The sequence below is a fragment of the Cyprinodon tularosa genome, unplaced genomic scaffold (genome assembly GCF_016077235.1).
Source record: "Cyprinodon tularosa strain WSP-4 unplaced genomic scaffold, ASM1607723v1 ctg66, whole genome shotgun sequence".
Lineage (NCBI taxonomy): Eukaryota > Metazoa > Chordata > Actinopteri > Cyprinodontiformes > Cyprinodontidae > Cyprinodon > Cyprinodon tularosa.
The window spans coordinates 2,504,005-2,517,858 of NW_024039407.1; the positions used below are offsets into that span (position 1 = coordinate 2,504,005).

At 38.7% G+C, this 13,854-nt stretch overlaps 1 protein-coding gene across 1 annotated transcript in view; it reads left to right on the forward strand.

The window, feature by feature from the left end:
- Positions 1–13,420, forward strand: part of LOC119799434 (cryptochrome-1-like) — a 46,026-nt gene extending 32,606 nt beyond the window's left edge. The window contains exons 14-15 of the mRNA XM_038309328.1: positions 4,688–4,812; positions 12,842–13,420. Of these exons, the coding sequence (XP_038165256.1) occupies positions 4,688–4,812; positions 12,842–12,856 (140 nt within the window). The 3' untranslated portion in view covers positions 12,857–13,420. The remainder of the gene's footprint in view (positions 1–4,687; positions 4,813–12,841) is intronic.
- The last annotated feature ends 434 nt before the right edge of the window (positions 13,421–13,854 follow it).

The window sequence follows — 13,854 nt, forward strand, 5'->3', positions numbered from 1 at the left end:
TGCAGCTGTAGCACACTTTCTTTCTCCAATTTGTTTTGTTTTTTTTTCCATAATATAAGTGTCTAGTTTCAGTGGTGTAAAATAGGCAAATGTGAATTTTCTTTGGAAAGTAAGCTTGTATGAGTGATGCAAACAGCAACTTTTAAACAGAGCGTGCATGAGGAGAAATGGGCTCGTGCACGCTCTCGCGCGCGTTTTATAGACGTTCCGTCTCGGGTTGTGCAGGTACTTTTTTTTTTCTTTAAGGTGGAAAGGGCAGGTCGTTACAAAAATTCACGAAAATCCTCCACAATACCTTTAAATGAAATGTAGTATGCAAGACTCTTACTCTGGCCAGAACAAGGGTCCTGCTCTAGAGCAAATGAGTCGTTACACCCTTCAGACATAAACTCTTATTCATGTTAAAAGATTCACATTTTGCATACTGAAATGTATGCGGAAGTTTCCGATACAATATATTAATTTAACCCTTTATACTTTCTTTTTTTTTTTAGCATTTCTGCTTTGATACATTATATACCGTATTTTCACGACTATAAGGCGCACTTAAACGTCTTTTTTTCCCCTCAAAATGTGCGGTGCGCCCTATGGTGCGGTGCGCCCTATGTGTGTTGTAACTGCGACTTTTGAGACCACCTCATTGAGGAGATGATGAAAGAGTGGCTGAATGTAAGGAGACCAGGTGTTTTTTTTCCACTCATCACCATCGCTGTTAATATGTAACTCCATGCGTGCCCATCTCACAGCTGATGGGAAAAACATTGGGAAACAAATTAACGCTGTGCTCGCTGTTCAACCGCTCGACATCGGTGGGAACCGGACCCAGCAGGTGCAGCAGAAGCAGCGATATTACATGCAAAGTCAATGGTTGACGCGCGTATAGGTGCAGCAAAAGGTCCCGCAGCGCGTTTTGAGCTGCAGGTGCAGCACGTCGGGAGCGTTTAAGCATCTGACGCACCGCCAACGCGCTGCTGCTGCTCGAGATGGAAAAATTGAAGTTTTGCTGCTGGACGCGCCGCATCAACCAATCAGAGAAGCTGATCTGGGAGCTGACAGCGAGACAGACAGCGCTCTGATGACATATGATATTAAATGAAAAAGGCTGGATGGATGAGGAGATGATGAAAGCGTGGCTGAGGGAGGTGTATGTGAGGAGACCAGGTGCTTTTTTCCACGCATCACCATCGCTGCGTGCCCATCTCACAGCCGATGTGAAAAAAAGGTGAAACAAATAAACGCTGTGCTCGCCGTTATCCCGGGGGTCTGACAAAGGAACTTCAACCGCTCGACATCGGTGTGAAGCGGCCGTTCAAAGTAAGGCTGCGAGCGGCGTGGGAGCGATGGATGACAGACGGAGACCACAGTTTCAGGATAAGTGGAAGGCAGCGCCGGGCAAGTTACGCCACCGTTTGCGGATGGATTGTTGATGCTTGGACTAACGTGTCTGCTGGCTCTGTTGTTCAAGCTTTTGCAAAAGCCGGCATTATTTCTGAGGAGCTGCGCTGCACGGAAAGTGACTCTGACAGCGAAGAAGGGGAAATTGGCATGTCTGATTTAGCGCAGCTGTTTAATTCAGAAACAGAGGATGATGACTTTGATGGGTTTGATTAATACTTTGTAATAAATACATGAATAAAGCACAAACATACTCAGTTTTGCTCCCGCTCTATTTTTCTACCTGAAAACTTAATTCAACAGCAGCCTCTGGGCGGGTCTCCTCCTCTTCAGCGCGGTGGCTGGCAGGTGTTTTTTCATCTAAATAATCTAAATCTTGCAGCTATATTTGCTGTGATCAGTGGGAATAAAGTAGTTTTAATATGTTTTTAAGTGAGAAAGTCCACCTGAAAACTTAATAATTGCAGTCAGTTCATCCAGATTATCTATTTCTGTCGGAGGCGCTCAGACCCCCAAATACCAGCGGTGCACCGACAGCAGAAATCCCTTCCTCAGCAGCCTCTAGGCTGGGCAGCCTCCGGGTTCATGCAGTGGCTGGCAGGTGTTTTTCATCTAAATAATTTAAACTGCAGGGACCAGGATACCGGTAATAAAAGCGAACATATTCCGTTGGCAGGTTTCAGGATTTTAAGTTAATTTAGGAGTGACCACAGCGCTGTGTCATCTGCGATGTGTCTGTCTCACGGCCAGCTGCCAGGTTTGATTTAATACTTTGTAATAAATACATGAATAAAGCACAGTCATACTCAGTTTTGCCCCCGCTGTATTTTTAAATACGCAGTAGAGGTATTTAAAGGTAGTAGAGGACATGTACCTGTATATAAAAAAACGTGCCCTATAGTCCGGTGCGCCTTATGTGTGTGTTAAATACAGAAATGGGACACATAACTGAGAGTGCGCCTTTTAGTACGGTGCGCCTTATGGTCGTGAAAATACGGTAATAGCATAAGCATTTCATGATAAATATCTGTAAATAAAAAATCTTATAAAATGTCACAAGAATATTTTTCTTAAATGTTATCAATTTTTCACATCTTTCCTTCTCAATTCTACAATTGTTGTCCAAATATGCCACTTTAAAAGCTTTCTGGATGCCATTTTGATAGGATTCATTAAACTAAATCTTTTAGCTATCAACACTGGATGCCTTAAATGCACAGTAGCACAATTAACCACTTTGGCTCCTCCCATCTAAGTGCTGCAGCCACCATATCTGAGAATGACTCCCGATTATGTTTTTGCTTCATGGTGTAATTGATTTTAAAAAGTCCCAAGTCCTTTGGAGAATCGCGCTGCATGGTGAACAGGTGCGTCTTAAGGTGTTTGTTGGATAGCAGGGCTGTTACAAACTGGTGAGTTTCATTGTTCTTGAAACCTAGACTGCTAAATAAATTGGACCGCCACATATTCTTTTTCCTGTGGGATTATTTATTTGTGCCCCAGCAGCTGTCTTTGATGCGTTAAATGAGGACATTGCTTTACTTTGACACTAATGTTCCATTAAACATTCATCGAAATGCAACTCTTACATGTATTCATTTTTATTATAAACTGATTTGATAGTGATTACATAATCTTTAGGACCGGCTGGAACATCCATCAGGCTGAAATGCTATAAAAATTAATGCATCGTTTCTCCATATTATGTGAAGAAATCTGGCGGGAATGACCATTGTTTCTTGTATTTTCGTTGTTGGTTTCAGTTCATTAAATGAATCAAATAAGGATTGAATATGATACAGAAAAAAATATGTATGGGTCTAATTGATTTACAATTTATGTTGGATTTTATTTTACGCTCTGCGTAGATTATGTTGTGTGCCAGGAACGTGAGCATGCAGCTGAAAGGGAACATTGGCGCTCAAACTGTTAGTCAATAGATGCGGTTTATAACTAGGTCAGCCATTGCCGAGGGCCACAGGCCAGCCTGGGGCCCTAGGCTTTCTCGCCTTCTTGCGACAGGCCTGTTCCCGTTGTCTGTCATCATGGTGATCCGTCAAATTGGTGCTCTACTGAAAATGGCTTTCTTACTTGTTATTGACATGCTAACTCCAAGCAGCCTTTGTGAAACCGAAAACCCAAGTTTCCAAACTTAGGCCAGATCAATTCAGAGTTGAGGAATTTAATCTCAGTTTCTTAAACCTGCTTTGAGAAACAAACGGTGTGTGTTCCAACATAAACACACCAAGTATATATAAGTTGGTAACTAAAAGTCCTCTGTAGGACTTAGTGACTAACAGAGCAGGGGATTTGGAGCATCTAGACCAGGTGTCGGCAACCCGCGCTAAAAAGCCGCATGCAGCTTTTTAGCGCCCCCCCCTAAGACTCACTGGAGCTTTTTAAAAGCAAACAAAAATGAAAACATGGATTTTTGTTTTTCTTTGTTTCTTTAAATATAGTTTGTAGAAGGACAAACAAAATTTTTTTATGTTTTCCATTGCTGTAAAAATGTGTAAACATTTCTGAGACAAAGTTTTGCCTGCGACACACATTTCAGTGCCAGCTAGATGGCTGTTGTAAACAAACTGGTGGGTGCACTGTAATTAAATTATATCGGCTTATTTTTGTTTACATAGCCTACTTACCTTATCAAAAGGCTGCTGTTGCAGGCTGCATTTTATTGCACCGTTATCTCGATGCGGGGGGGCGGGATTGTATTGTTACTGTGGTTTGAAGAGGAGTGCATTTTATTTCAACAAGGAGGTTTGAAACTACAGGAGTCCTATAATGCCTATTCCTTTTATTTTCAAATCCTCTAAATAAAAATAACGCCAAAATCTGATATTTTTATTGTTTTTCTATAAATCCATCAATGCACAATATCATAGTATACTAATACTATAATGGAAAACTTAAAAGCACCAAATATCGTACCGCAGATTATTCACAGGGTGTGTCGTTTTTTTCCTGGGTGCACTGCAGGGAAACTAAACATTTAATCATGAATGCTTTTTATGTATTAAAGCCTACTTAGCAATTTTGATAGTGGTCTAATATACATGTAGAGCCCTTAGGAGGCTTATATAAGCCTTTTAAATTGTTGTGGCTCCATACAGATCTGTTTTATTTGCTCCAATATAGCTCTTTAAACATTTTGGGTTGCCGACCCCTGATCAAAAAAATTAATGAGAAGATGCATATCCTTTGTTTTGATTTAACTCGTTCCTCATGTCCCCCAAAAGGGTTATTAATAACCCTCACAATATTTTTTCTTTTCTTTCTGGACTTTTAGGCCTCCTTCTGCACACCAGGAGCAGCATCACAGGAAAGCGGGAACGCGAGTCGGAACGGGAAGGATCGGGGGAAGAAGAACCAGCTTCCTGCTCTGGGAACAAAATGCAGAGACAGTGTGCAGAGGTCAGCCCTCTTCTCTTGACAGGACTGTCTTTTTCTTGTGATTGGCATTTTTGAAGTTCTCGTTGGGGCAGAAAGACGAACATCTTTATTCCTGCAGCCTTCTTTTTCTGCTGTCTACCGGGGATAGAGGTGTTCAGAGACCTGTGTCTCTCAGAATGTTGTTCGTAAAATACTGGCAAACACAAGAGGGCGTATGCAATAAAGACAAGCTTAACAGTATCATCGCTCTACATGCAAAACTGGGTGAACCAGCTGATGAAGGGGAATAAGATCATGATCCATGTAAAAAAATATTTCTACATTGCTCCTGTAATTATTTTCTCAGCATCCTAACTAAAAAAAATGACTAAGGACCTTTTTCTGCCCTTTTCAGGCTCCTCTTGGCTATGCAAGTTTTAGAAACTGATTCTATTGGTTCTGACGGTTCGATGGATGAAATGTTGAAATTCTAAACTCTTCTATCTCTGAAGGTCTAGTCTAGGTCTTGGTCTCGGATGAACCAGTCCCAGTCAGGGATGGACTCAAGTTAACACTAGTCAAGTTGACTCCATCCCTGCTCTCTACCAACTCATTTTAAACCTCTAAGTTATTGGTGTAGTTTTCATATCAGCATTTCAGCAGAATTAGAAGAGAAACTATTTTCATGTAGAAATTTCTTGACTGGTGACATTTAGCACATCTGAGTTATATAATAATATTTAAATTTAAAGTATTATAGCTAATGTAAACCCTGCCCAAATAAAATTTATGTCATTTATATGATTATTAATAATAGACATTATAGTTTTTCTTATATTTATACTAAAGTCCTCAGCCGGTAGCATCTTGTTTGCTTCCCTTTTTCAGAGTCTATGTCTGGTTTATACAAGAATTACAACCTGAAGACTTGAACTTGCATTTCTACATGCAGCCTGTATATAACTAGATAAAACAATGCTTTAAAATTTGATGGTAGTAGAAATGCTGACCATGGGGAGTATTTGTTTTCCATGTGTTGTAATACTTGTGTAACATTTCCACAAATAATTACCCCAATGGTAGAAGGCAGGGGTCTCCACACCCTAGTGAGTCCCAGGGGTGCTGCAAGGGGGTGTACATTTTTTATTTTTTTGTGTGTGATCCCTTTAGCCTGGACAAAGTCCCAGGGGGCGGACAACAGATAAAAAAAAATGTATAAGTAGTAGCTTACATTCTAACAGATACTCCATTATTTCTTAAACTAAAATAAAAGTAGATTTTTTTGAAGTTTTACCTTTACAAAGGTACAAAATGTTTTCCTTCAGACCGAATAACTAAAGTTACTCTGCTCCTTAGGCTTAACAGATTAAAAGGTTGCCATCAGCCCATCCACCCATCTGTCTGATGTTGATAAATTATATATAAATGTATAAAATGTTAGAAGTTAGCAAGTTATTGTTGTTAGTCATTTTGTTTTATTTTGTATTATTTTCAAATTTCTCAAAAACATCTCCCATTTGATCAAATGTCCCAAACGTCATGACTCATCATACATTGATTGGACTTGCTCTTTATCTGGTAAATGAGAATAACCTTTGGAAAAGGTTATGACGGCGGGTTTTCTTTATACTTTGCATAACCATAGATGAGGCAAACTCACAACAAATAGTGACTTCTTTGATAAAGGGAACTTTCCTCTCCCACTTTAAAGTAAATATATTCCATTATTCGCAGTGTTGAAAGCAGAGGGGAGTCATCTAAGCAAATGTCAACCTGTCATAAAGCTACTCACAATAAAAGATACAAAGCAGATGTTTAAATTCTGGACCTTGAATATGGAAAACAGAGACTCCCGTGAAACGTGAAAGCCATGGAAGTGGGAGTGCAGGAAAAAAGGTTGCAGCAAGTTTATTTTCTTCTGAAATGACTTGCACATCACCCATAAGGTATCTCCTAATACCAACATAAAAAACAAGCGTACAATCAATTTGTAGTGATTCTGTGTTTTTATTTGCATCTTAACAAAACTTCCATAATGAGAAATTGTTTCTTTACATCTGATTTATTGGTGGAAGAGGCTTACGTGGCATTGCAGTTCTCTGATGCTTCTTCATTTGCTATCAAGCTTTTTGTATGTTTCTAATGGTGGTTCTGTCCTTCTGATCTTTGGTGATGAGCTCCAAGCCCTTTAACGATGGAAGGCCTGCTTGCCATCACCCTGGTCTTAAAGCACTCGACACAGATTTTCTACCTTGGAAAACATGTTAATTCAGGTGAAAAGAGACATTTTGATAAGATTACTTTAATCTAATTCTAAATGATTTTGGGTCCAACTTTATCAGATCAGCATAAAATGGCTGTCTGTTTTATTACTTTTCTCTACAAACTTGTGTTATCATGTGGTGGGAGCCACCACAGTGGCATTCAACAACAAAAAAGGAGGGAAATCTGGTAATGGCTTTATAGGGAAATAACAATGACCCGCTAAAATAAACAGCAAAACCTGCAAGCTTGTTTAGCTCTTTATTTTAGATGATGAGATAACCAACAAGAAATTCTGGTTTGAAAAGGAGACTGGTAGAGTCTTCAAAAAAAAGGTGGCTAAGTTTGAATTCACGGGCTGCGTCCTCAGAAGGCCAGTTTAGTAGGCCGATTCCGTCATAGCGCGGTGCCGAGGTCTGTTTAAAACGCAAGACTCCTCGTTATGCAGCCGACAAATGCATCCTTCTTTTTGCCCGTTTTGAAGGACTGTCCTGGTGTATCCTACGTAGCCTTGGATATCCTGTGATTCATTGTGAGTCCAAGCAATCCGGCATCCATGCACAGAGAAAAAAAGGTACTGGGCGCCGAACAGTGGTGAATATTGGAAGTGCAGTTTAATATAATGCAAGTATGTGAATAGTTCAGTCTGAAATAAATGAAAATTATTGTTTTAAATGGTTATTGAGTCAGATATGTGGCAGGTAATGTTTGGTTTATTGAAATATTTTTATCTGAACCTGGGTAAATGGGTGTGGTATATATTAAAGACAGCTTCTATTATAATATATCTGACGTTTGGGGGCTATAAATCTGATAAGATGCAGCTTTTGAAGCTCCTCGAAAAATGATATTGACACCCAGAACAGCAGTGAGAAGTTCGGGTTTTCATTCTTTTCCTGCTTTGTGTATAAACTCTCACGGTTGCTAGGCAACAGAGCATATGGTGGTAAAAGTCATGGAAGGATGGACCCGTTTGAATTCACAGCCAAAACTCTTCCGGTCTCCTTATTTTCACTGACCTCAAAGGATCCAGTCCAGGTAGACCGGTTTATGGAGGATGCAGCCCTTGAAATCAAACACACCCAGTACCTGTCATTTTCATTCAGGCTGTATTTCAATATGTGTACTTGTGCGTTGTCATGTGCTCGTGCACTCGTGAAATGTCATCAGTCTCAGCCCTAGTACAGTTACAATTCAAAAGAATAGCAGACTGGGATGCTGGGACAGCTGTCCCAGCATGCACTGCGGCAACAGCTGCACTGCAGCTTCCAATGGAGCGCTCACAGAGCTCAGAGTATTAAGTTATAAATTCTCTTTTCTGTTGCTGTTGTTCAAAATAAGTACATTTTAAGATCATTTGAGGTGAGAACATTATACTTTTAAGCGTCACTATATGGCTCGTTTACTGATTTAGGGCGTAATTTGAGAACAAAATTCCAAAGTTCAGAGGACTGTGGCAACCAGCGGACCTCCGAGGCTAACGGCAGCCAGGTCTACTCCTAGTCCGTCTGCAGCAGCCCTCTCTCGGCATAGCCTTGTGTGAATTACTGCTGGCTCTAAGACCGATTTTTTGTGTGTTTTATTTGGCAAAATGTCTTTATCTGACTAAATGAAAAAAGTTAGAATTTATTATTATCTAGAGACTATTCATAACAGAAGCTCCAGACGTGCCGAGCGTGGAGACGTCAAGAATACGCTTCTGTTCCAATTGACCCATATTTATGCTGCATGCTTCCGTTCTCCCGAGTCCATACTTTCCTGTGTTCTTCTCAAGAACTTGGCGAGTACAGAAGTCCGTAGTCGCGTTCTTGTAAATTGAGAAACTCAGGCTCACAGCTCCTCTTCTTCTGATAGTGTTTTATGGTAGTTGGCAGACCAACATCTGAGGTGCAGTACAACTACCACCTGACCTGGAGTGTGGACAGGAGAATAACAGCAAACTAAATAAATAAATTATCTTTAATAGGTTTGTACTTTTCAAAAATGTAAATCTAATTTTCCTTTTATGCATTGCTCTCTCTAAGCTCTGTCCTTTCTTTTTCATATGCAGGACATTTCATAAACAAAGGTTTCAGTTTCAAGACATAATACATGGTCACACGCACCTGTTACATGTTTACCAATAATACGACTAATTCATTTCTCCCGTTTCTTCCTGTTTTACTTATAACAGCCACATTCTCTTAAATTTTATAGAAGTTTCTTTGTACTCTTTGCACAGCTCTCATGGAAATGTCATGAGAGCTGTACAAAACGAAATTAATGACAATAAATGTTGTCTAAGTCTCTTCCGGATTTATCACCAGTTTCTTGCCATATTTTCTTTACATAATTATTTGATATTGTTTCATATACATCTTTGCTTAATGGAATATAAATGTCAACATCTTTATAATTGCTTCATATGTGCTGGAATCCAAACAAATTCTACTGATATATTATTTAAAAGGACTTTATATATACTAGAATAAACACCATTGATGATATCTTTTCTTTTTAAATTATTTGAATCAATACTTAATAGAGCTGTCATATTATCCGACGCAACCAAATAATTTTGACCATTTTGATTTTCAATCCAGTTTAAATTTATAAATATTGCTATTAACTCGACTACATATACTGATAAGTTGTCTGTGGTCCTTTTTTTTATTTCTTCCTGTAAATAAAATTAAAAACATTGGAATTTTTCCTGTTTTTGGATGCAATCACACTCCAATCTTTTTCATTTCTCTTACAATCCTCATCCATCACTTCATTATCGACCGCAACCCCCTCTTTATTCACTGTCCATTAGCTGTTGACCTCCTATCCAGGCCGTTGATTTATGATACCGTTTCCACTTCTGACCCCAGCCAGGTGAAAAACTTTATTCTACTCACAGCTCTTCCACTGCAGCTTTCCAAAAAACGTTCCACAGTAGCTTTCTCACCTGTCAGCCTATAAATGTTCAGACTGTTTGGCTGCAGTCCAAAAACTTGCAAAAACAATTTCGTGTGTTTAGGAAAATGTGAGTAGTTTCATTGTGCCGCAAGTAAAAAAGAACAAAGTAAACTGTTTCTATTTCTATAGAAAATTGATTTTTCATCATAGTTTTGAAATATAGGTCCTGAAAAGAAAGAAAATCACACGACGAAATATTCGTTTTTTTGTTTGTTTGTTTTGTTTTTTGTTTTAAATTACATAAATGGGCTCATCCAGGTATGTTCTTTAGTCAAAATAACTGGATGTTTGCTGCAGTTATCACAAATAAATAAATCCAAATAAAAATATAATAAAAGGAGAAAATTTTGTTTTATTTTTTTCTTTTTCAAAAAAAAAAAACAATGAACCATGCTATGTTTGTTCATTTATTTATTTATCTATTTATTTATTATGTTTGGATCAACCACCTGAGCTTGAAAACCTTGAGACGACACTAACCATCAATTAATTAAGCTTGCCATTGCCCATTAGCATTGTTTGGCTGTGTTGTCAGTTTGGTTAAATTTTATTTTCTATTGAGCATAACATCTTAGGCAATAGACCTACCAAAATCGAAATAGAGTACTTGTCAAAATCGCTACCTTAGTTTAAATATTACTCCTTTAATCATCTTCCAGCTTTTTATTGTCACTACACTGTCACAAGTGCAGAGCAATGAAATTCACTCTTTGCGTTTAATCCATCCCCTTGGGGAGCAGTGGGCTGCCATTGTGTGGCGCAGAGGGAGCAGTGTGGCGTTAAGGGTCTTTGCTCAGGGCCCCAGAGTGACAGTCTGTGGGAGTTGGGCTCGAACTCAGAGCCTCAGGATTCCAAGCTCTATGCCCTAACAACCATGCTGACAGATAGTCATGTACTATCTGTGCAGCCTGATCCTCTGCCATTGCCTGTGGTTTTCCTCAGGGTGTGAATTCCATGTAGTAAACAATCTTCTTTCTGCCGTTGGCAGGTCTATTGTCCTCATGCAGTATATTCTGATGACACCATTCTATACACACCTAGTTCAAATAATAATGTTTCATTAACTAATCATTAGTCTTTAACATACCAATACCAAGCTTCACTTTCTTTTTAGTAACCGCAGAATTAACTCATGATTTGTATCTGCAACTTGCCTCTGATTGTTCGTTATGTTAGTTTCTCCACTCTGGAGGGTACAGCATTAGAACCTGTTGGCCCAAAAAGGTATTTATGCATGTGGCTTGATATAACCCTGTCAGATGACTCATTAAATGATAAAAGCGTTTTCAGTATCATTATTCTGCTATTAAAACAAAGGTTGTTAAAATGGGATCCTTTCTTTTTTAAATAACCGTGAGATCATATAAAAAAATGTTAACATAATGTCTGCAGTCCAACTCGTCACTGGTTCTCCTTTTCAAAAGTCACTATTAAATTTTTTTAGTCAGCCATCTTTCTATTTTTAGCAGCATGTTGCATATGCATCCGTGCCTCGTGCTGCACCGTGTTTATCCAATGTAAGAAGAGTTGTTTTGGCTTGTTCGATCAGACGCGACTGGCTGGTTGTTGACATCCGTACTTTGAGATCAATGCTATCATTTAAATTAGCGGGTCGACCCGGGTTTGATGTTCCCATTGTAGACGTATTGGAGCTGGGTCGTTTTACACTCCTCAACACATGTCAGTGATCTGTTCCCCCTGCCACTGAAAGCCGGTTGTTCCCGGGTTTAAACTTGTTTTTCGGTAAGTTGGAAAAGGGCAAAAGAAACAAGGAGTAAGATTTGTTTTACAAAAGTTAATTGCCTGACTCCTATCAGAGTACAGGACCTTAACCCTTTATCATATCTTATACCCGAGTTTTTGAAACCTCTGCATCATCATTGTGATGTTTTTGTTTTTGAAACCCTGACTTACTTAATCAGACACGTGTAGAGAACAGAAAACATAAATTATATAGAATGCGTAATGTATCAAAATTTGTTCAAATAAAGGATGTAATTTAATGTATACAAAATGTATACTGTTGTTTCATTCATTAGAAAGTTCAATGACAGTTCTAATTTTGGAAAATTTGAATCTACTGTCAGTTTTCTTCTGAGATGCCTTTTGGAGTATTCAACAATGTTAACCATAAATCAAATGGGTTTTCAAGCCTCTTACTGATATAATTGCCAATGATTTTGGCACTCACTTGGTACTGTAGATCATATCATCATCTACACTTTTCCTGTTGTGTCAATTAACAACTATCTGATTGAGAGAGATGGCTACCTGAGTTAGAAAGACTTTGCCTGTGTTCACTCAACTTTTGGTACATGCCTACCTAATTCTCTATTATAGCCCAAACACTGACATGTTAGCAACAACATCTCAGTCTGACCAGGCCTTGTTTTGAATCATTAGGATAGTTCAATCGTAGAATCAATTTTGATCTTCTATTTACCAAAGCATTCTGAGGCAAACATAAGATGGTAGATCTGAGACTTGAAACTCGGACCAAACCAGACCAAAATCCAGACCTTGCCCTGAACTCAAAAGCTGTGACAGGAGCTTAAAAACTCTTTAATAAATACATTTCCTTAAACCTTATCTAAATAAATGACATTAAACGGGTGGATGTGAATGCCTAATCATTCGGAAGATGATTACTATGGTTTAATTGTTTATAATATCAACAGTATGATGGGTTCCCACTTGTTCTTTGAGTTTATATTCTTTTATATCCTAAAGGAAACTGAAGAACCTGTTTTTGTTTGTTATTTTGTGTTTTTTTTGTGGGGGGAGGTGTTGCATGAAAAACAAAACAAAACAAAAAAAAGGGCCCTTTTCAATGTTTTAATGTCTCTACTGTGGTCTCTCCCTACAGACTGTTCAGGCCTGATGAAGAGACTGCCTGCAAAACCTCATCATCTGGTCAGCTGTTTGAAGAAATGCCCAGCACCCAGCTCCCCATCCGGACATAACTACCTACCTGTTCAACCAAACACACAAACACTATGTCTTTATTTTCTTCTTATCCAAAACTCCCTGAGATATAAACACAAAGGTGAAAATGGGATAATCTTCTACCCAATCACATTTTTTTTTTTTTTTTTTAGAAATAAGTTCTTAAAGGTGGGACAGCATTAGAAGAATGTACTAAGAAACAAAATGCCTCAAACCTGCAGCTTGTTTGAAAACTTGTTCAAAATAAATATAAAACACTTCTGCCACCAGCCAATATTAACTACACAGCCAATGAATGCATCTATGATTGCAGTAATGGTTCAATCTTTCCCCTGCTGCTTTGCACTATATATGAAACCCTTTCCACACCAGTTTGCATACAGCAGACAGCTAAACCAGTCACCGTCAACAGGCCCTAAATTAAACCTATCAAGAACACATAGTTACAGGATGTTCTTTTTTTGGGTTTGAAAGGAAAAGGAAAAAAAAATTCCCTGAAGAATGTTTCTTTTTTGGCAGAAAATAAAAATGTTGGTATTCATTATTGGGCAGTTTTTCATTGACATGCAAAATATTCTCAACATACAGGAGGTTTTTTGCCCTTCCTTTTTGGCTTCAGGCATATTTACAGTGACAACCAGGCAGGTACTTTCAGGGACTTTATAGGAATAATCAAACTATTTTCTCTGTTTTTAGTTTTTCTAAAAATACACTTTCCATTAACATGAGGTCCAACTGATGGCAAAGTATTTTCCTGTATGGAGTTTAGCCTTTGGGGGCAGCTGCTGGCTGTTTGGAGAACATTTTTGGCAGCTAGTGACTGAAAGTTGATTTTCTTAGGAGGTTTTAAGACACAGGAATGAAACTAATGTGACAAGATGTGTAGCAGAGCAACTCCATTTGACCCATTCCCTTCCTGGTCTTGGAATGTTG